This window comes from Otolemur garnettii, unplaced genomic scaffold (genome assembly GCF_000181295.1).
Source record: "Otolemur garnettii isolate 467f Iridium unplaced genomic scaffold, OtoGar3 scaffold00105, whole genome shotgun sequence".
NCBI lineage: Eukaryota > Metazoa > Chordata > Mammalia > Primates > Galagidae > Otolemur > Otolemur garnettii.
In genome coordinates this window covers 4,989,761-5,012,218 of record NW_003852500.1, presented here as the reverse complement: position 1 = coordinate 5,012,218, position 22,458 = coordinate 4,989,761, and the positions used below count along the sequence as shown (strand labels likewise).

The 22,458-nt window shown below is 38.2% G+C and overlaps 1 protein-coding gene across 2 annotated transcripts in view; it reads left to right on the top strand.

Moving 5' to 3' along the window:
• Nucleotides 1-5,848: 5,848 nt before the first annotated feature.
• The window catches only part of ZNF33B (zinc finger protein 33B), a 44,055-nt gene continuing 27,445 nt past the window's right edge, over nt 5,849-22,458 (top strand). For both annotated transcript variants that reach the window (XM_023517192.1, XM_012809472.2), the window contains exons 1-3: nt 5,849-6,167; nt 9,848-9,992; nt 10,263-10,358. In XM_023517192.1, the coding sequence (XP_023372960.1) occupies nt 6,159-6,167; nt 9,848-9,992; nt 10,263-10,358 (250 nt within the window). In that variant the 5' untranslated portion in view covers nt 5,849-6,158. The remainder of the gene's footprint in view (nt 6,168-9,847; nt 9,993-10,262; nt 10,359-22,458) is intronic.

Here is a 22,458-nt window from a genome sequence, read left to right as displayed (position 1 = left end):
GAGAACCAGGTTCCAATCCTTGACTTCTTAGACTTGATCCTCTTGAGAGAAGGGGTGTACAGTCACAAAAGACTAAACAGAACATGGTTAATTACCCAAGTGGAGATCTTTGCTACTCTTCCTAGGGCTTCTAACTGCGTGTTTAATTCAGTATCTCAAAGTTCTTTTAGGAGTCCCTGGTAAATTGTGGAGGATTAGGGGAAGCCTGTTATACATTATCTTATAATGGGGTACCGTGACCCCTTAGAAGGGGTATATCTAATATTAAACAAGATCAGTGGCAAGGCCTGTACTAAATTAAACTTTGCTTCCTAGCAGAGTTTACCAATTTTTGCTTTTATGGTTCTATTCATGTGCTTTTCCTTGCCCGAGCTTTTAAGCCTATATGCCACATATAGTTTCCAGGTGATATTCATGGCTTTAGCTGTTATTTGCATTATCTCTGATATGAAGGCCAGTTCATTATCAGATCCAATCGGGAGTGGCAACCTAAACTGTGGGAGGATTTCTCTGGACACTGCTTTTACTACTTCAGTAGGCCTCTTTATCCTGGTGGGAAAGGCTTCCACCTATCCTGAGTACATGCAGACTAGGATTGGTAAGTACTGGTTTCTTCCACATCTGGACAACTCAATATAGGTCATTTGCACATCTTCAAAGGGGGCTTCCCTATAGTACTGAATTTCAGGTGGCAGGGATGGTCCCTGTTTAGCATTGTGTTGGTTGCCTGCCACACAATGCTAGATGACTTTTTTAGCAAGAGTGGTTAACAGAGGAATTTTGTAGTATCTCCCCCAGAAGATCCCTAGAAGCTTCTTAATTTTCTTTTTTCTTCTATCCTAAGTGCATGGCCTCATGCATACAACTGCTGCAACCAACCTCAGATTTTTACATAGTAAGCTTTGATATTTCATGAGTTGGTTAACCAGTGGTGCCCTTTGGTATTCATAACAGTGACCACTGCATATGGTACCCAGACTCTTCAGTTTTGTCCCAAAGTCAACTTATCAGCTTCTAGCACCAGCATGGCATTGTCTGTGAATTTTCTTAGGCACAGGGGCCATCCTTTCAATACTCTGTCAAGTTGCTCAGAGAGATAAGCGATTGGTCTTGCCCAAGATTCTACATTCTGGGTAAGTATTCCCTCAGATGTTCTATTTCTATACAGTTCAAAAGACTTGGCCACATCTGGGAGGCCTAGAATCAGGGCTGCCTTCAGTTTTTCCTTTAGTGCCTTAAAGGCTTTTTGTTGGTCAAATTTCTACTTAATTGGTTCTTTTTCTCCCCTTTGTGGCTTCATATAATGGTTTGGCCAGTCTCTATATTTCACACAGTTTTTTATAGAAATCCCCAGGGCTTTCATATGGCTTCTGCATGACCTGAGCCACCTGAGCCACCTTTGTGGTTTTCTACACTGACAGGGATGAAGTCAAGGTTGGGTTCAGGGTAAGAGAATGAAACCATTTAGCAGTCTCCTTCAAACATGTACAAGTTCTGGATTTTGAGGCTAGGGTTCACCCAATGGGAACATTTTACATTTTTAGCACAGTTCCTAAGATAATACTTACTTTTAAGAGTCCTTATAGAATTGATCCAAAGTTTTGGGCAATTGGGTGTGGGGCCACTTATGAGGTCATGTTGCAGCCACATCACTTACTGGGAAATTTTTATTCAGGTTCCAATTTCTCCTGAGTTATCTATATAGATCATTGGTTCTCAACCTTCCTAATTGTGGCCCACAGGTTGAGAACCACTGATACAGACACAGCAGATAGTGTTTAATACTGCACAAATTTTTCTAGTGTAGCCAACAAGCAAACTTTGTTGAGCCTTTTGGCTTCAGAGCAAATGTAACTAGTGTGTATAATTCTGTATTCCTTGGACAGTCTCTTAGACCCATTTGACAGATCAGTTTAGTCAAACAGCTATGTCTCATTTATGAGTTGGCATTGCAGACAAGGCTGGAATTTAATACAAGTGGGCGGCAGTTTTTTCCCTTTTGAACCATTTTTTTCTCTCTAATTTCTCACTTCACTAAAAACAAATTATAGCAGAACTAATTTAATTGCCAAAATAAACTGTAATTTCAGTATACTGGGTATGATTATTTACATAAAGTGCAGCAAGAATAATTATTAGTCATCTATGCTTTTCTTCCCTTTAAAATTTGGCTTTGCTAGAACCTTTCATAAGGAATCTTGGGTTAGACTTAAAAGCCTTCCTCAAGCCCAGGTTTTATGTGTGCCATTAGATACCTGTGTGCATTAGGTAAATTCTTCCTCTCTTGAGGTCCTAATGCAAATTGTGATTCCCAGACCTGTCAGAAAGTGCATTCTTTACTCACCACAGATCAGGAAATGTTATTAATGTGGTACCTGGCCAGTCTTTTCAATGGGCCTTTTTTTAAAGTAAACCTTAATTCCTTAACGCAATCTGGACACCTCTGAAAATACTATTGCAGTCAAAACCTTGGTAAAATTATGCTTTTCATTGTGTCCTATAGAACAAAACAGATTCTTATGGAACTTATACGAATATCTGTATTGTCAGAAATTAGGAATACTTAGAAATAGTTTTCAAATTCTGGAGAAATTAAGGAGAAAAGAATAAATGTTTCAAATTTTGCTTATAAGTACATATATTGCCAAAAGCTGCAAATAGCTTAAAAGATAGAAAATGATTTTCTTGACTTCTGGAAAATAGAAAGAATCAGCAATGTTTCAAACAAAAAGCCTTAACAAATCAGCTCTGTTTCATGTAACTGATTTCTGTTCTGTTTAAAGTTAGGTTAGCAATACTCATGAACATGGTAGTTTTCTAATTAAAGTCCTGGAAGTTTGCTTCTAGTCCAGTGGTATTTAATCTCCAAAATAACCAAAACTTTGAATTCTAGAAAACTTACCAGTCTTTTCCACTACTTTCTTTGAAGGACAAACTTTGGACTTGGCCAGTTACAAAACCATTTTCTAAGATGGATTAAATTTATTACTGACAACATACAGTATGACAGACCAATATTTTATAATATTAGAATGTACATAAACATATTCCACAGAAAATTAACCATCATTTTATATTTTACGATATTTCCTATACAGTTGTAACATACCGAATAAGCCTAATATATCTCTCTCAGACTTTCAGTGTTGCTTCTTTTCTTTTTTTTAGACAGAGTCTCACTATCACCCTTGGTAGAGTGCCATGGTGTCATAGCTCCTAGCAACTTCAAACTCCTGGGCTCAGATGATTCTCTTGCCTCAGACTCCCAAGTAGCTGGGACTGCAGGCACCCGCTACAACACCCAGCTATTTTTAGAGACAAGGTCTCGCTCCGGCTAAGGCTGGTCTCATACCTGTGAGCTCAGGTAATCCACCTGCCTTCCTACAGGCATGAGCCATCATGTCCGTCGCAGTGTTCCTAATATTTCAGAAAGACCAAATTTAGAGTTTGGATTTTTGGAAGGTTTGTCAAATATCAGTTTAAAACAGGAGGTTCCTGTCGCAACCCATAGGAACTGTATTAAAGGGTCGTGGCATTAGGAAAGTTGAGAACCACTGGCTTAAAACGTTTGTTCAAATAGGGTTACAAGTTAATATATTCTAAAGGCAATACATAGTCAAATGTGATGTAAATTCCTTCACAAATTTCAGCTTATCTAACTTGCACAGACAATTTACAAACATCCTAAACTTTTTGGTTTGCCCTGCCTTTTACTTTCTTAAATAAGCATTCTGTTTCAGGATAAAATTTACCACACAAGATTCTTTCTTATACAGTGCCATTTTCCTTTCTGTCTAATTGTTCTTACTCTTGAAAAATCACTTTTTATAGAACAGGATCACAGTTTACCATTAAGTTAATTATTCACTTGGCTAAACTGTTAATTAGAAGATTTAAAAGGCAAGAGTCTTATTCTTTGACAAAGACTCAGTTTTCCAAACAATTTAAACAACCAAATTATTACATTTTACAAATGAGAGACATTTTATAGAATATTGATAACAGAATTCAGAAATCAGAACCCTATCTCTAGACATAAACAGGCTGTCTTTTCTAGGCCACACCCTTTGGACTCTAGCAAGGTTGTGAATAAAGCAGGCTGAAACTTTTAGTGGGGGGGTGGGTAGAGTTTGGTTTCACCTTGAGTAGAGAGCATATATCCTAATCCCTTCCTTGAGACAAAAACTGCAAAGACCTAATAACCTTGCCCTAGTGGAGAGACAGCATTCATTCGTTAATACACTCATAACTTTGAAAGGGTGTTTTTCCACCTACCAAGTTCTGGCCAAAATGCAATATATACCCCTAGACAAAGGCCCTATATGAGAGAGACTTCCAGCTTAACATTAAACAGGGCCACTCAGTTTCACACAGGACCCACAGCCAATTTTTGCACAACTTCATGCCATAGTCATCTATGAATCCGGCCGAAAAATTCTTTTGACATACATTGGAGGGGCATCAGGGCCTTGGACTAGCCCCCTCCCAGGAAGGAAAACAATAAGAGGACAGTAGACACAATGATTATGGACAACAACAGGAACATGTAAGAGACAGAGACCAACGATGTGCATCAACCAAACTTACAAACCAGGGGCCACCTCTATCAGCAGTCAGCATCCTGATGATCACAAGGAGGCCAGGAGACTGCATCTCATCATAGTGTCTGGAATCAGAATTACAAAGGACCAGACACCTTCCTAGGAGAACTAGATGGCTCTTTTTTTTTTTTTTTTTTGGTGGAGATGGCTGCTGTCCTTCCAAGTCTCTCAGGTTGTGCCAGGAAATCACAGGGCCCTGGAATGTTTCAGAGGCACCTCCCCTATAATCCCTTGGCCATCCTGGGCACACAGGGAATAGGACCCTCCAGCTGGCTATCTCTCTGAGGTCTCCAAATGCACCCAGGTGAGAACAGTATTATAGTCAGAGCACCAGCATACTGAAACTGAATGGGGTTTGAGTCCATTATTGCTGGTGGTCCGGAGCAGGCTCATGCTTAAAGAACTCTGGATCCTGAGGGTAGGTTCTCTTGGGATTTTACAGTCTTTCTAGCTGGGGAGGGTGCAGGGGGAGCAAAGCAGAATTTTACAAAAGCAAATTCTGCGCAGTTAACAGGAAGGCTTGCAGGAGAGGGGACTTATGCTATTTCTGGAGTTTTGGCTGTTTTTTGTCCACTAGATATTCTGCAACACAGGATGCAGTTTGATATGCACAGGCCAAGCGGGATTGGGGGGGGGGATAGTCAAGTTAGGGACCTGCATAGGCCTGTCACAAAATGGAGTTATACCAAAATGGAGTAATCAGTCTGGCCTTTTAGGCACTTCAAAATGTCCTATAAAACTTCCTTTTGAGGCCTGGTGCCTGTGGCTCAAGTGGCTAAGGCGCCAGCCACATACACCTAAGGTGGCAGGTTCGAATCTCCAGCCCGGGCCCGCCAAACAACAATGATGGCTGCAACCGAAAAATGGCCGGGCGTTGTGGCGGGTTCCTGTGGTCCCAGCTACTTGGGAGGCTGAGGCAGGAGACTCGCTTGAGCCCAGGAGTTGGAGGTTGCTGTGAGCGTGATGCCATGGTACTCTACTCAGGGGGATAGCTTGAGGCTCCGTCTCAAAAAAAAAAAAAAAAACTTCCTTTTGAGAAATAGCCACAAGGATAAGTAAAGAAATTAAAACAGGCTTTTTTTCCCCTTGAAGCACTGCTTTTTATGGCTTTCTGTGGAATCACTAACCAGAGGTTAAGTAACATAAGTAAGAAAATTGATGGCTTAGGTATAGCAGTTTTATTGAACACTTTGTTTATGAAATGTATTCTTAACTGTTTTAACCAATACTGTCATTTTAAATTTTGTGTGAACACCAAGATTTAAACTATTAAAACCCTTAGAAAGCAAATATTTAAATTCTCCCTGTGAAAAATTTTGTGCCTAGGAGCTATCTGATTACATTAGAGTCATGTTATATGGTTATTCACCATTACCCCTACCCATTCTGAGGGGTCAAAAGGTCATTGTCATTCTCCTCCAGGGAGTATGTATAGCATTTTAGGGCAAGATTATTCAGGAGCTATAGGGCAGGCCAGATCTTTCATGACCTCATTCCTCTTTTTCTAACCTAGCTGTATCTCCAAACTTGTCTACATCTTCCCAAGAACAGCACGAAATGAACAAGGTAAAATGTCTATTTATTCCCCACTTTATTTTACAGTGGACTGTGTTAGATTTCTAAGTGTTGATATATTTGAGAAATAAGTAATAGAAAATTGGTTTAAAGACCAATAATCAAAATATGACTTATTAATAAGTTGAAGATCTTGAAGATGTACCGTGGAAAAATCACTAGGTCCAGACGTGTTTAGAATTAAATTATAGCCGCCATTAAGTAAAATGACAATTCAATTCATGTAATTTAAATATTCCATACTTCTATTACTTGGAGGTTTGTCTCTCAAGCCTCATGTTGAAATTTGATCCCAACGTTGGAGGTGGAGCCTACTAGAAGGTGCTTGTGTCATGGGGGCAGGGCCCTCCTGAATAGACTAATATCCTCTCTGGGGAAGAAGGTGTAAATTCTCACTTTTATTCCCGAAAGATTTGGTTGTTATAAAGAATCTGGCACCTCCTCCTTCCTTCTCTTGCATTCTCCCTCACCTGTGATCTCTACACACCTGGCCCCTTCTTCCCCTTCAACCAGAAGCTCTCACCAGATGCCCACTCTTACACTTTTTCAGACATCAGAATTATAAGTCAAATAAACCTTTTTTAATTACCCAGCCTCTGGTATTCTTTATAGCAACACATAATGGACTGAGACACACAACATGGGAAAATATTTATTAACTATCATAAACTTAATACCAAACCAAAATATTGGTCAACAGTTCATACTTAATTTTTGATGCAAATATTCTAAATAAAACATTAACAAATTCAATCTATTACAGTCTACTAATATTAAGAGTAATTCAGCATACAGTCTGTAGAATAGCAGATTATTTTGTTCGCAGTATGTGATCCAAATATGTAAAATAATTCATAGTAGATGGTCAAAAATATTTAGAATGAATAACCTAATTTAAAAAAAAAAAATCAGGCTCAGCACCTGTGGCTCAAGTGGCTAAGGCGCCAGCCACATACACCTAAGGTGGCGGGTTCAAATCCATCCAGGGCCTGCCAAACAACAATGGCAGCTGCAACCAAAAAATAGCTGGGCATTGTGGTGGGCGCCTGTGGTCGCATCTACTTGGGAGGTGGAGGCAGGAGACTCGCTTGAGCCCAGGAGTTGGAGGTTGCTGTGAGCTATGATGCCACAGCACTCTACCCAGGGGGACAACATGAGGCTCTGTCTCAAAAAGAAAAAAAAGAAAATTTAGGGATAAAAGGTCACATTCATAGGAAGATACAACTTACCAAGGCTTTCTTAATAAAAAAAAGAAAGGAAATCTAATGTCTTGTCTCTTATTTGTTAAGAAAATTGAATCTATAATTTAAAGTCTTCTATGAAGAAAATTTCAGGCATGGATGACCTCACAAGTGAATAAATACCTAGAGAAGAAATATTACCAAATTAAAATCTTACAGAGAAAAGCAAGAGGAAACATAAGAATTCATGTTGTAAAGTCAGTATAACCTTGACTATGAAATCTAACAAGAACATATCAAAAAAAAATAAAGATCAATCTTTCTCAGGGACATAGGTAGTCCCAAATTAAATATTAACAAACTGGGCAGCACCTGTGACTCAGTGTGCAGGGTGCCAGCCCCATATACCGAGGGTGGTGGGTTCAAACCTGGCCCTGGCCAAACTGCAACAACAAAAAAATAGCTGGACGTTGTGGTGGGTGCCTGTAGTCCCAGCTACTTGGGAGGCTGAGGCAAGGGAATCACCTAAGCCCAGGAGTTGGAGGTTGCTGTGAGTGTCACATAGCACTCTACCATGGGTGATAAAGTGAAACTCTGTCTCCACAAAAAAAATTAACAAACTAAATCTAGTAGTATAGGTCGGTGTGGTGGCTCACACCTGTTTTCCTAGCATTCTGGGAGGCCAAGGTGGGTGGACTGCTTCAATTCAAGTTCAAGACCAGCCTGAACAAGAGCGAGGCCTATCTCTGCTGAAAATAGAAAAAACTATCTGGGTGTGGTGGCAGGCACCTGTAGTCCCAGCTACTCTGGAGGCTGAGGCAAGAGGATCACTTGAACCCAAGAGTTTGGGGTTGCTCTGAGCTATGATGATGCCACAGCACTCTAACCAGGGCAAAGATGAGATTCTGTCTCAAAAAAAAAAAAAAAAATTCAACAGTATATAAAAAGTATACTATGGGCTCAGTGCCTATAGCTCAGCAGCTAGAGCAGGGTGCCAGCCACATGCACCAAAGCTGGCAGGTTCAAATCCAGCCCAGGCCTGCCAAATAACAATGACAACTGCAACCAAAAAGTAGCTGAGTGTTGTGGCAGTTGCCTTTAGTCCCAGCTACTTGAAAGGCCGAGGCAAGAGAACCACTTAAGCCCAAGAGTTTGAGGTTGCTGTGAGATATAACACCACAACACTCTACCCAGGGTGACGTAGTGAGACTTTGTCTCAACAAAAAACAAAGAAGTATACTGTGAACAAGTTGGGCTTATTTCAAGAATATCAAGTCACATCTGAAAAATCAATGTCATTCAGCAATTTGAAAAGGAGACAAATCATCTGATAGCCTCAATAGATGGAGAAAATCATTTGGTAAAATTTAATAGGTTTTCATGATTAAAAGAAAACTACATAAGAATAGAAGGGGAGGCAGCGATGTAGCTCAAAGGAGTAGGGCACTGGCCCATATGCCGGAGGTGGCGGGTTCAAACCCAGCCCCAGCCAAAAACTGCAAAAAAAAAAAAAAGAATAGAATGGGACATCTTCAATGTAATAATAATACAACAAAAAAAATAGCAAAAACCACATATTGAAGGGAAAACTTTTTCTTTGAGAATAGAATTGAGACAAGCATGCCCATTCTTCTATTCAGTATTACATATTAGGGGACCTAGCAAAAAAAGACATAAGAATTGGAAAAAATAAGTATCATTATTCCCAGAATATGTGTTTATATAGAGTCCAAACTAATGTATAGTCCAAACTGATATAACAAATTAGTGTAGAAAAATTGTTGGATAAAAGGTCAATAGATAATATTAAGAAATTCTACATATTAGCAATATGCAGTTAGAAAATGCAATAAAAGATATACATATATTAACAACAAACATGTAAATAACTCTAACAATAGATATACAAAAAACTCCACACAAAACTAGCAGTACTACAGACATAATTGTAGGAAATATACCATGTTCCTAGGTTAAAAGATTTAAAATCAAAAAGATAAGTAATTCTTCCCAAATACAGAGGTTCTACTGTGCTTACCAGATTGTATGTTCCTTGATTATTAATTGTAGTATAGTAGAACCTCTGCAAGTTGACTGGCCAAGTGACTGTAACAAACTGGTTAACATATGGACGTGGTCAACATAAGGAACTAGGCCTACCGTACTGATATGTACATGTGATGCATATCCAGTCTGTGAAAATTAGGTCAAATTAAAGTGGTTCTGGTTGAGGTGGTTAATGATGGAGTGTCTATTGTATTTCCAGCAACTATAATTGTTCCTGGTACATTGTGGGAACATGATAATTTCTGTGCAGTAATTAATACCTTAGTGCAATGCTAGACAATTTGTTAGAATTTCTCTTTTCCTCCCAGAGTATAAAGCAGTACAGATATTCTGTAAACCATTTTGTTAATCTGTAAACAATAATCTTGGTAAGAATTAGTTCCATATGTCTTTTTCCATGTCACCTAATTCTGAACATTTTAGATTGAACAGAAATTCCAGGCATCAGTATCATTTAAGGATGTGACTGTGGGCTTCTCCCAGGAGGAGTGGCAGCACCTGGACCCTACTCAGAAGACTCTGTATAGGGACGTGATGCTGGAGAACTACAGCAACCTGGTCTCTGTAGGTAAGGCCTATTTACCACATAGTTCTAAATAGTGTTTTTTATTTTTTTACTTATGAAGACCAGGGGTACTTACCTATTTTAATGATATTTAATTTTAAGACAATCAGTGTCAGTGGGTCACTTTTCACTGCAAGAAGATAGTTATGTCCACCACTCAAGTGAAGTGTTCTAATGGCATCTTCATTGAGCAGCTCCAGAAGCTTCCCCCACTTCAGTGGCCAAGAAGTCTAGGTTGCCTGGTTCAATTACTAAATTATTTCCTGTTAACAGGGTATTGTGTTGCTAAACCAGAGGTGATCTTCAGGCTGGAACAAGGAGAGGAACCATGGATAATGGAGGAAGAGTCCCCACATCAGAGCCACCCAGGTAAGTTAATGTGCACTGCACTGCACAGATTAACATCTGGGGATTTATTATTTCCCTATTGTTTGTTCAGGGGTTGTAGTCGTTGAAATGTTTTTCAAGAATATATCTCTTAAGAGGTCTTAAAACTTAGAATATTGATTCCTAAATCAGACCTCTAACTACCACTCTCACATAAAATGTTCTCCTTTTTGATTCTTTCTTTTTTAAATATTTACCATTCTTTTACCTGTCTATAGTCCAATTTTTGCCCACCACATCTTTACCATTGTTTTTCTTGGTTGTTATCTGTTTTTCAAAGCAATTCATTTGCCTACCTTACCTCCATTATCCTGCATTTTTTCTTTTATCGAACATTCTTTTATAGACACATTTTTTGATTCAGTAAGTAAATTTTGAGTACTTGCTACATGTCAGTCATTTTCTAAGAGCTGAGGATATATTTTTAAAAAATCCTGAAATGAGTTTATATAAGTAGCACTAAAGACATAAGTTTGTACTTATGTTTATGTGTATTAAATGTTATGTGGTGTTAAAGGCTGCCAAAGAAATTAAAGAAGGTTAGATTGATAATAGAGTATGCTACTTTTAGAACAACAGGAGAAATCTGAATAAGATAAACATTAGGCGGCTCAGCGCCTGTGGCTCAAGTGGCTAAGGTGCCAGCCACATATACCTAAGGTGGCGGGTTCAAATCCAGCCCGGGCCCTCCAAACAACAATGATGGCTGCAACCAAAAAATAGCCAGGTGTTGTGGTGGGTGCCTGTGGTCCCAGCTACTTGGGAGGCTGAGGCACTAGACTCGCTTGAGCCCAGGCATTGGAGGTTGCTGTGAGCTGCAATGCCACAGCACTCTACCCAGGGGGATAGCTTGAGGCTCTGTCTCAAAAAAAAAAAAAAAAAAAAGATAAACATTAGGGTAGAAATTTGAATGAAATGACTATAAGCTGTGAGGATTCTGCCTCTTTTTAGCAGGGGTAATAGTAGCTGCTAGTCTTGGGCAGGAATGTGCTGGTTGGTTTTAAGGAAAAACGGAAAGTCAGTGGCTGAAAGGGAGGGTTGACAGGAGGAGTGGTAGGAGGTGATGTCAGAGAAGCAGCTGGAGTCCAAAAGCAAGAGTCTGATAAGCCTTGTTAAATAAGTTCATATTGTTATTAATTTAGTGGTAGATTTTCAGCAAATGAACATCTGATTTATGTTTGTATAAGGTCATTCTCACCTCTATAGAGAAAATTCTAGAAAGGGCATAAGGGTGTAGGGAATCATTAAGGGACTATTGCAGTTTTCCTTATGAGTGATGTGGTGGCTTAGAGCTAGAAAGTGTGAAGATAGGTTTGGCGCCTGTAGCTCAGTGGTTAGGTTGCCAGTCACATACACCAGGGCTGCCTGCTTCCAACCTGGCCCTGGCCTGCTAAACAACATTAACAACTACAACAAAAAAATAGCCCAGGCGTTGTGATGGCCACCTGTAGTCCTAGCTGCTTGAGAGGCTGAGACAAGAAAATCGCTTAAGCCCAAGAGTTAGAGGTTGTTGTGAGCTGTGATGGCACAGCACTCTACTAAGGTGAGACAGAGTGGGCTTAAGCGATTCTCTTGCCTCAGCCTCCCAAGTAGCTGGGACTACAGGCGCCCTCCTGTAAAACCAGAGCTGGAGGTTGCTGTGAGCTGTGATGCCACCACACTCTACTGAGGGTGACATAGTGAAACTCTGTCTCAATTTTTTAAAAATAAATAAATAATAATGGCTGAAAATGTCCCATATTTAGCAATTCAAAACTACACATTCAAGAATCTGAGCTAACATCAAATAAAACAAATCCAACTGAAGGTATGGACTAAATTTATGAAGAGTAAAGACAAAAAAAAAAAAAAAATCTTCAGACTTGCCAGAGGGAAACTGCATAGTATCATACACAAAGAATGAGGTGGAATTCTCACCTGAAGCTGTGGGAGCTAGAAGGAAGTCATGTATTTTTTTCATTGCAATGAAGTATGAAGTACAAATTCTCTATCTTGAGATAATACATTCATGAAAGAGGGAGAACTAAAGGCATTATTAGACAGGAAAACTAAGAAAATGTTGCTGGGAAAAGTACCCTCAAAAATTAGCTAGAGGAAGTTCTCTAAATAGAAAGGAAATAACACAAAAATGCTTGGAATGCAGAAACGAGAAAACGGTAGAAGTTGGCAAAAACAGGGATAAATGCATACAATATTTTTCTCATGAGTTTCTGAAATCATATTTGATGGTTAGAGCAAAAGTTATAGTATCATAAGATATGATGCTCTGCATGCGGAGGAATACTTAAGACAATTATATTTAAAAGTTGGGAAGGTTAAGGGATTTAAATGGAGTTAAGCTTTGTACATTTCACTTGCAGTGGTAAAATGTTGATGCTAACAGACTGTGATAAGTTACACTAGAACAACTACTAAGAAAACTGGGTAGTGCCCACAGCTCAATAGGTAGGGCACAGGCCACGTACACTGGGGCTGGCAGGTTTGAACCCCGCTTGGGCCTGCTAAAACAACAATGACAACTGCAACAACAACAACAACATTAGCTTAGTGTTGCAGCAGGCACCTGTAGTCCCAGCTACTTGGGAGGCTGAGGCAAGAGAATTGCTTAAGCCCAAGAGTCTGAGGTTGCTGTGAGCTGTGATGCCAGGGCACTCTGCCCACAGCCAACAGGTTGAGACTCTGTCTCAAAAAAAAAAAAAAAAAGAAAGAAAGAAAAAGAGAAAACTATAAAAAATGGTATACTTAGAAACACTATAAATAGGACAGCGCCTATGGCTCAGTGAGTAGGGTGCCAGCCCCATATATCGAGGATAGCAGGTTCAAACCCGGCCCTGGCCAAACTGCAACAAAAAAAATAGCCAGGCCTTGTGGCAGGCACCTGTAGTCCCAGCTACTTGGGAGGCTGAGGCAAGAGAATCGCTTAAGCCCAAGAGCTGGAGGTTGCTGTGAGCTGTGATGCCACAGCACTCTACTGAGGGTGACAAAGTGAGACTCTGTCTCTAAAAAAAAGAAAGAAACTATAAATAAACCAAAATGAACTAAACAAAAAAAAAAATAAGTAACCAGTAGAAAAATAAGAATAAGGGAATAGGGCCAGGCACAGTGGCTCACAGTGGCCTGGAATCCTAGCACTCTGGGAGGCCAAGGAGGGTGTATTGCTGGAGCTCATAGGTTCAAGACCAGCCTGAGCCAGATTGAGATTGCATCACTAAAAGTAGCCGGGCATTGTGGCGGGCGCCTGTAGTCCGAGCTATTTGGGAGACTGAGGCAAGAGAATCACTTGAACCCAAGAGTTTGAGGTTGCTGTGAGCTGTGATGGCACAGCACTCTACCAAGGATGACAAAGTGAGACTCTTTCAAAAAAAAAAGAATAGGGGAATAGATGAATGAGAAACTGAGAAAACAAATTTTGCCTTAAAGGTAACTATTGTTCTGTTAGGGAATAATATCAATTAAAACACATTGGCAATGTGGATAAAGCAAAACATATGATTCTAAAATGTTACCTATAGGAAACTCATAACATAGTTAACAACATAGGTTGATAAAGAACAGAGAAAGATATACTGTACAAACATTAATCAAATCAAAGTAAGAATGGCCCTATTAATATCAGATATAGTAGACTACAGAGAAAAGAAAATTATTAGACAAAAAGAACATTATATAATGATAAATGGATGAATTAAACAAAAATGCAGTGTTCCTAAATGTGTCCCCACCACTTTGTGAATCTCAAAGTACAAGAAACAAAAGCTGATTGAACTGAAAGGAGAAATAAGCAAATTTTTAATTATAAGTTAGGGAATTTACCACATCGTTCTCAACAATTAGTAGAATTACTAGACGTTAAATTAATAGCACATGTAGAATAACAGGGCACACTACCAACCAAAAGGATTGAGGCAAAATTTATACAGCAGTGCGCAGTAACAATAGAGTACCCTTTTTTCTCAAGTGCTCATGAAACATTCCAAAAGATGGACCCTAGACTCTGCGCCTGTAGCTCAGTGGCTATGGCTCCAGGTATTTACACAGGAGCTGGCAGGTTCGAATCCAGCCCCTGCCTGCCAAACAACAATAACAAAAAAAAATAGCTGGGCATTGTAGTTGGTGCCTGTAGTCCCAGCTACTTGGGAAGCTGAGGCAGGAGAATTACTTAAGCTCAAGAGTTGGAGGTTGCTGCAAGCTGTGACGCGATGGCACTCTACCCAGGGTGACATAGTGAGACTCTCTCAAAAAAAAAAAAAAAAATTGGACCCTATCCTGGTCCATAAACAAACCTCAGCAGATTTATTTATTTATTTTTATTTTAAAAAAAAAATTTTTATTTAAAAAATTCAATAGATTTAGAGGGTACAGTTGTTTTTTATTACACAGTTGAATTGTACAGGGTGGCCATAACGTTTGGTGCAATTTAAAATAGTAAACTGAAGTCAGTGCTTTTAATATATGTATCACCAGCATAGTGTACATTGCACCTAATAGGTAGTTTACCCTCCTTTCTCCCTCCCCCTTCTTAGTTTCCAATGTCCATTGCACCACTTTATGACCATACATAGCCATTGTTTAGTTCCCACTTACAAGTGAGAACACGTAGTATATGGTTTTCCATTACTGAATTACTTCACTTGGTATAATAGTCTCCAGTTCCATCCAAATCATGGCAGAAGACATTATTTCATTCCTTTTATGGCTGAGTAGTGGTACTCCATGGTGTATATATATATACACTATATTTTCTTTATCCACTTACCAGTTGATGGCACTTAGGTTGCAATTCTGTGTTGTGCTGTAATAAACATATAGGTACAGGTGTGTCTTTGATAATGACTTATTTTCCTTTAGGTAGAAATCCAATAGTGAGATTGTGGCATTGAATGATAGGTCTACTTTTACTTCTTTGAGGAATCTCCATTCTCCATATTGTTTTCCAGAGAGGTTAACATTAGTGTACATTCTCACCAATAGTGTATAAGCATTCACTTTTCATCTCCTCATAGCAACATCTCTTGTTTTTACTTAGTTAGGTTTTCTTACTTTTTAATAATGTCCATTGTGATCCTCCTAGTTTAGCCTCCCAAGTAGCTGGGACTACTGGTGTACACCACCACATCTGGCTAATTTTTCTATTTTTGTAGAGACAGAATCTCACTTTTGCTTAGGCTGGTCTGTAACTCCTGAGCTCAACTGATCTTCCTGCCTTGACCTCCTTGAATCCTAGGATTACAAGCAAGAGCCACCATGCCTGGCCCTTTCTTAACCATTTTTAAGTGTACCATTCAGTAGCATTAATTATATGCTCACAATTTTGTGCTATCATCACCACTATTTCCAAAAACATTTTCATCATTCCAATCAGAAATTCTACAACCAGCCAGGCACCGTGGGAGGCCAAGGCAAGGTGGATTGCTTGAGCTCACAGGTTCAAAACCAGCCTGAGACCCCCTATCTCTACTAAAAATAGAAAAACTGAGGCAAGAGGATCTCTTGAGCCCACGTGAAAGGTTGCTGTGAGCTATGACACCATGGTACTCTACCCAGGGTTTGAGACTCTGTCTAAAAAAAAACAAAACAAAAACAAAACTCTATAGCCTGTAAGCAGTAACTACTCATTCCACCGCTCCCACTTATTTGCCCATGGTAACTGGTAATCTTTCTGTCTCTTACAATTTTGATTATTGTAAATATTTCATATCAGTAGAATTACAGCAAATATTTGTCCTTTTGCATCTCCCTTATCTTAGTATAATGCTTTCTAGGTTCATCTGTATTATAGCAAGTATAGGAACTTCTGTTTCTTTCCTGGATGAATAATATTCCATTGTATGTGTGTACTGCATTTTGTTTATTCATTCTTCTGTTGATGTATAACTTGGGTTGTATACCTTTTGGCTATCGTGAATAATGTTGCAATGAACATTGGCAAATAATTACTGTTGAAGTCCATGTTTTCAATTATTTTGTGTATATACCTGGGGTGGAATTGTTGTATCAAAGGGTATTGGGGTTCTTTTTAGCTTCTTGAGGAACCTCTTAACTGTTTTTAATTTACCTATTTTTTTTCTTTTGTTACTCCTGCACATGTCATATCTAAAAATTCATTGCCAAATTCAAGATTTTCCTTATCTTCTAAGCATTTTATTGGTTTAGCTCTTAAATTTAGGTTGTTGATCCATGTTAGTTTTTTGCATGAGGTTTAAGGTAGAGATCTAACTTCATTCTTTTCATGTAGAATCAAGTTAACTCAGTATCATTTGTTGAAGAGATTTTTCTTTCCCCCCCTTAATAGACTTGGCATCCCTGTCAAAAATCAATCGACTGTAAATTGTGTATTTTTTGGATGCTCAATTATATTCCCTTTGTCTGTGCCCATGTGTATGCATGACCACACCGTTTTGATTACTGTAACTTTCTAGTAAATTTAGAAATTGGACATTGTGAGTTCTCTGATTCTGTGCTTTTTAAAAATTGTTTAGCTATTCAAGGTACTTTATAGTTCCATGTGATTTTGAGAATCGGCTTTTCATTTCTGCAAAAATGCCGACTGAATTTTGATAGGTATTTTGTTGAATTGTATCATTTTGGAGGGCATTGCTATCTTAAAAATATGAAATATTTCAGGCTATGAACATGAGATATTGTTTTATTTATTTATGACTTCTTTTGGGTCTTTTAGCAGCAGTGTTTTGAAGTTTTCAGTGTACAAGCAAGTCTTGTACCTTCTTAGTTAAATTTATTCCTAAGTATTTTGTTCTTTTAGATGTTACTATAAATAAAATTCCTTTCTTAATTTCCTCTTCATATTGTTCTTTGAAGATGGGTAGAAACACAGCTGATTTTTGTCTGTTGATCTTGTACACTGCAGTTTTGCTGAATTTGTTGACTAGGTGTGATAGTTTTCTTTAAGATTCTTAATGATCTATATTTAAGATTATGTTATCTGTGAGTAGACATAGCTTTACTTCTTTCCAGGTGCCTTTATTTCTTTTTCATGTTTAATTGTTTGCAGAACTTCTACTACAACATTGAATAGCCTGGTGAAAATTGATGTTCTTGTCTTTTTCCAGATGTTAGGAGAAAACCTTTCTTTAACTGAGTATGATGTAAGCCCTGAATTTCCTGTAAATGCTCTTTAACATGTTGAGAAAGTTCTATTCTTTGTTTTCTGAGTGTGCTGGATTTTGTCAGATGCCTTTTTTTGCATCAGTTGAGATGATTCATTTTATTAATATAGTGTTTATATTGATTTTCATATGCCAAACCACACTAGTATTTTGTAAGTTCCACCTAGAAACTGACTAGTGTCACAGCTCACAGCAACCTCCAACTCTTGGGATTAAGCAATTCTCTTGCCTCAGCCTCCCAAGTAGCTGGGACTACAAGCACCCACCACAATGCTTGGCTTATTTTTTGTTGCAGTTGTCATTGTTGATTAGCAGTCCTGGGCCGGGTTTGAACCTGCCTGCCTCAGTGTATGTGGCTGGAGCCCACTGAGCCAGAGGCACCAGCCCATGGTATTTAATTCTTTTAATGTACTCTTGATAAATTTTGGTGGCATTTGTGTGTTTGTGTGTATATAGTTTTGCATCTGCATTCACAAGGGATATTGGTCTGTAATTATTTTTCTTGCCATGTCTTTATCTGGCTATTGTATCAGGCTATTAAGAAGCTTCCCTCCCCTTCTATTTTGTGGAAGAAGTTTAGAAAGATTGGTTGTTTTTTTTCTTTTTAATATTTCACAGAATTCACCTATGAAATTACCTCTTCCTTGAGTTTTTTTGTCAGGCAGTTTTTCATGACTGATTCCATCTTTTTATTTGTCACAGGTATTTTGAGATTTTTCTATTTCTTCCTGAGTCAGTTTAGGGAATTTTTGAGCATCTGGAAATTAGCCTGTTTTACCTAGTTTATCTAATTTGTTAACCTATGGTTGTTTGTATTATTCTCTTCTAATCTCTTTATTTCTTTAAAGTTAGTAAATCTATCTGTATTTTTATTTCTCATTTTAGTTATTTATGTCATTTTTTTCTTTAATAGGTCTAGCTAAAGATTTGTTAATTTTACTGATCTTTTCAATGAGTCAACTTTTGGTTTTATATTATTTCTCTTTTCCTATTCTACATTTTATTTTAGTCATTATTTCATTTCTATATCTATTTTTGATCTTTTCATTTCCTTCTTCTAGCTTTGGGCTTAATTTTTTCTTTTTCTAGTTACTCAAGATGTAAGGTTATTTATTTGAGTTCTTTCTTCTGTTTTAGTATAGGCATTTGTAGCTATAAATTTTCCTCTGAGCGCTGCTATCACTGCATCCCATAAGTTTTGTTATATTGTGTTTCCATTTTTAATCTTCTCTAAGTATTTTCTAATTTCCTTTATGTTTATTCTCTGACTGTTGGTTGTTTGCGTTGTTTAATTGCCACAGTATTTGTTGTCCATATTGATTTCTAACTTCATTCCGTCATGATTTAAAAAGATGACTTTGTGTAGTTTCAGTGGTTTTATATTTATTGAAACTTGTTTTTTGGTTTATCCTGGAGAATATTTCATGTGCACTCTAAAGAAATGTGTATTATTTTGTTGGGTAGAAGGTACTGTATATGTCTGTTAGGTACAATTGATTTATAGTGTTGTTCAAGCTTTGTCTTGCTTTATAAATCTTCTGTCTAGATGTTCTATTCATGATTTTAAGTGGTATATTGCAATCTAAAACTATTAATATTAATATAGTATTGTTTCTCCCTTGATTTCTATCAGTATTTGCCTTAAATGTTTTGATGCATATGTAATTTTTTTATCTTATGATAAGTTGATCCCTTTAACCAGGTAATGCTCTTCTTTGTATCTTGTGACAGTTCATGACATAACCTGTTTTGTGTGAGATTAGTATAGCATCCCAGCTCTCTTGTAATATTTGCACAGAAAATCTTTTATCAACCTTTTGGTTGTAATTTATTTGTACTTTTGGATCTAAAGTAAGGCTTTGTATACAACATGTAGTTGGATCATATTTTTTTAATCCATTCTTCCAGCTTCTGCCTTCTGATTGCACAGTTCAGTGCATTCACATTTAATTACTGATAAAGAAGTACTTCTGCCATAATACTTGTTTTCTGTATGTCTTATACCTTTTTGTCCCATATTTCTATGACTGCCTTTTTTATGTTCATTTGATTTTTATAGTGAATCATTTTGATTGCCTTCTCATTTTCTTTTATGTATACTTTTTAGATATTGTCTTGGGAATTACATTTAGCATCCTGAATATAGAACAGTCTAGTTCAGATTGATTCCACCTTAACTTCAATAGCATATGAAGACTCTTGCTTCTGTACAGCATCTCTCTCCCCTTTCTGATGTTGTTGCCACAAATTAGATCTTTATACATCATATACCTAGTAATGTCAATTTATATTTAGTTTTCACTTGTCTGAGTTCTACTATGCAAATAACTTTATTGAAGAACTTTACTGATTCACCTGGATTTGAGTCTAGTGTCCATTCATTTCATTCTGAAGGATACTTGGTCACATTTCTTGTATGGCAATTACAGTAGTAATAAGCTCACTTAGCATTTGTTTTCTAACTTCATCCAAGACATGGGAATGTCTTCATTTCTCTATTATTCTAAGGACAGTTTTACCAAGTACAGAATTCTTAGATGATGTTGTTTTCTTTCAGCTATTAATCTTATTGAAGATCCCTTGTATAGGTGAAAATGCCACAAAGCTTTCCTACCATTTTGAAGTTGCCTCTTTCTTGATTTAGCATTACCTTGGTTACTGTCAATCTTTCTTTTCCAGAGTTCTGACAAAGTTGGTTTTTATAGTTTCCTCTTGTTTTTTGATGTTTCTGTAGGGTGATGAGCTTGGAGTTGCCCTCCCCACCTATTGGTGAAGTCACAGAACAACCTTAATTGAGTGGACCCGTTGTCCCTTGTTCAACAGCAAAAATAATTTTGAGACATGCGAGGAACTAGGACCCACACACAGGAATAACAGTATGCCATAATAACTGCCTTCCCATGGACTCAGAAGTTAGAATTAGTAGATTTCAAAAGCAGCTGTTATAGACATTTTTAAAGAACTAAAGGAAATGATTTTTAAAAGATTAAAAGAAGGTATAATAATAATGTATAAAATAAAAATTTTAGTAAGATATAGAAAATATAAAAAAGAATCAAACAGAAATACCACAAAAAATAGTAACCAAAATGAAACATTTAATTAAGATGAATGGTAAATTAGAGTTGGCAGAAGAATCAGGCAATCAAGTCTAGATCAATGTAAATTATGTAGTTTGAAGAAGAGCCAGTAAAATAGTGAAGAAAAATGAACAAAACCTTAGAGAAATATAGAATGTCATTAGGTGCACCAACTTAGGCAAATGGGTATACCAGAATGAGGAAGACAAAGGAAAGAAAAACTATTTCACAAAATCTGAAAACATCTAAAATTTGGGCTGGGCTCAGCACCCATAGCTCAGTGGTTAGGGCATCGGCCACATACACCAGGGCTGGTGGGTTTGAACATGGCCCAGGCCTGCTAAACAAAAATGACAAAAAACAGCCAGGTGTTGTGGTGGGCGCAGGTAGTCCCAGCTATTTGAGAGACTGAGGCAAGAGAAACACTTAAGCCCAAGAGTTTGAGGTTGCTGTGAGCTATGACACTACCACACTCTACCCAGGGTGACATAGTGAGACTCTGTCTCAAAATAAATAAATAAATAAAACATAAAATAAAATAAAATTTGGGCTGGGTGTGGTGGCTCATGCCTGTAATCCTAGCACTTGAGAGGCTGAGGCAGATTGATTGCCTGAGCTCACAGGTTCAATACCAGCCTGAGCCAGAGCGAGACCCCCCACCTCTAAAAATAGTTGGGCATTGTGGTGGGTGCCTGTAGTCCCAGCTACTTGCCCAGGCTGAGGCAAGAGAATTGTTTGAGCCCAAGACTTTCAGGTTGCTGTGAGCTATGATGCCACAGCACCTACTGAGGGCAACAAAGTGAGGCTCTGTCTCCAAAAAAAAAAGAAAAAGAAAAAGAAAACATCTAAAATTTGTTGAAGAACACTAATGTACTTCTTGTTCATTCAAGAAGCTGAGCAAACTCATAGGAGGATAAATGCAAAGAGACCTATACCCAGACATATCATAATTAAAATATTTTACACTTATACTACCAAAATAACACTGAGGTGCTGGGTATAGTGGCTCAGTGGCTCATTCTTATAATCTTAGTACTCTGGGAGGCTGAAGTAGGTGGATTGCTTGAGCTCAAAAATTTGAGAACAGCTTGAGCAAGAACAAGACCCTTTCAGGGGGGTCAATTGAAAAATTAGTGGGCATCATAGTGGGCACTTGTAGTAGCACTTACTCCAGAGGCTAAGGCAGTAGGATTGCTTGAACCTAGGAGTTTGAGGTTGCTATAAGCTAGGCTCATGCCATGGCATTCAAGCCTCATCAAGAGAGTGAGACTCTGTTTCAAAAACAAAAACAAAAAAACCCTGAGTTTTCACTCATGACAATGGAGATCAAAATTCATAGGGCTGAATGAAACTTTACCAACAATCTCATATCCAAAAAATTATCTTTCAATAAGTACACCAAAATGAAGACAACGTACACAGAATTCATTGCTAGCAGATATACCTTATAAATGTGACAAGTGCTGGTGAGGATATAGAGAAACCGGATTGTTCATACATTTTTTGAAGGTACCATAAAATGGTATAGTCATTCTAGAAAATGGTTTGTCAGTTCTTTTTTTTTTTGAGACAGAGTCTGACTTGGTCACCCTTGCTAGAGTGCCATGGCGTCTTAGCTCACAACAACCTCGAACTCTTGGGTTCAAGTGATCCTCTTGCCTCAGCCTCCCAAGTATCTGGAACTACAGGCACCTGCCACAACGCCCAGCTAGTTTTTAGAGATGGGGTTTCACTCTGGCTCAGGCTGTCTTGAACCTGTGAGCTCAGGCAATCCACCTGCCTCAGCCTCCCAAGTACTGGGATTATAGGCATGAGCTACCATGCCCCACCTTGTCAATTCCTTTTAAAACTATATACAGGCTCGGCGCCTATAGC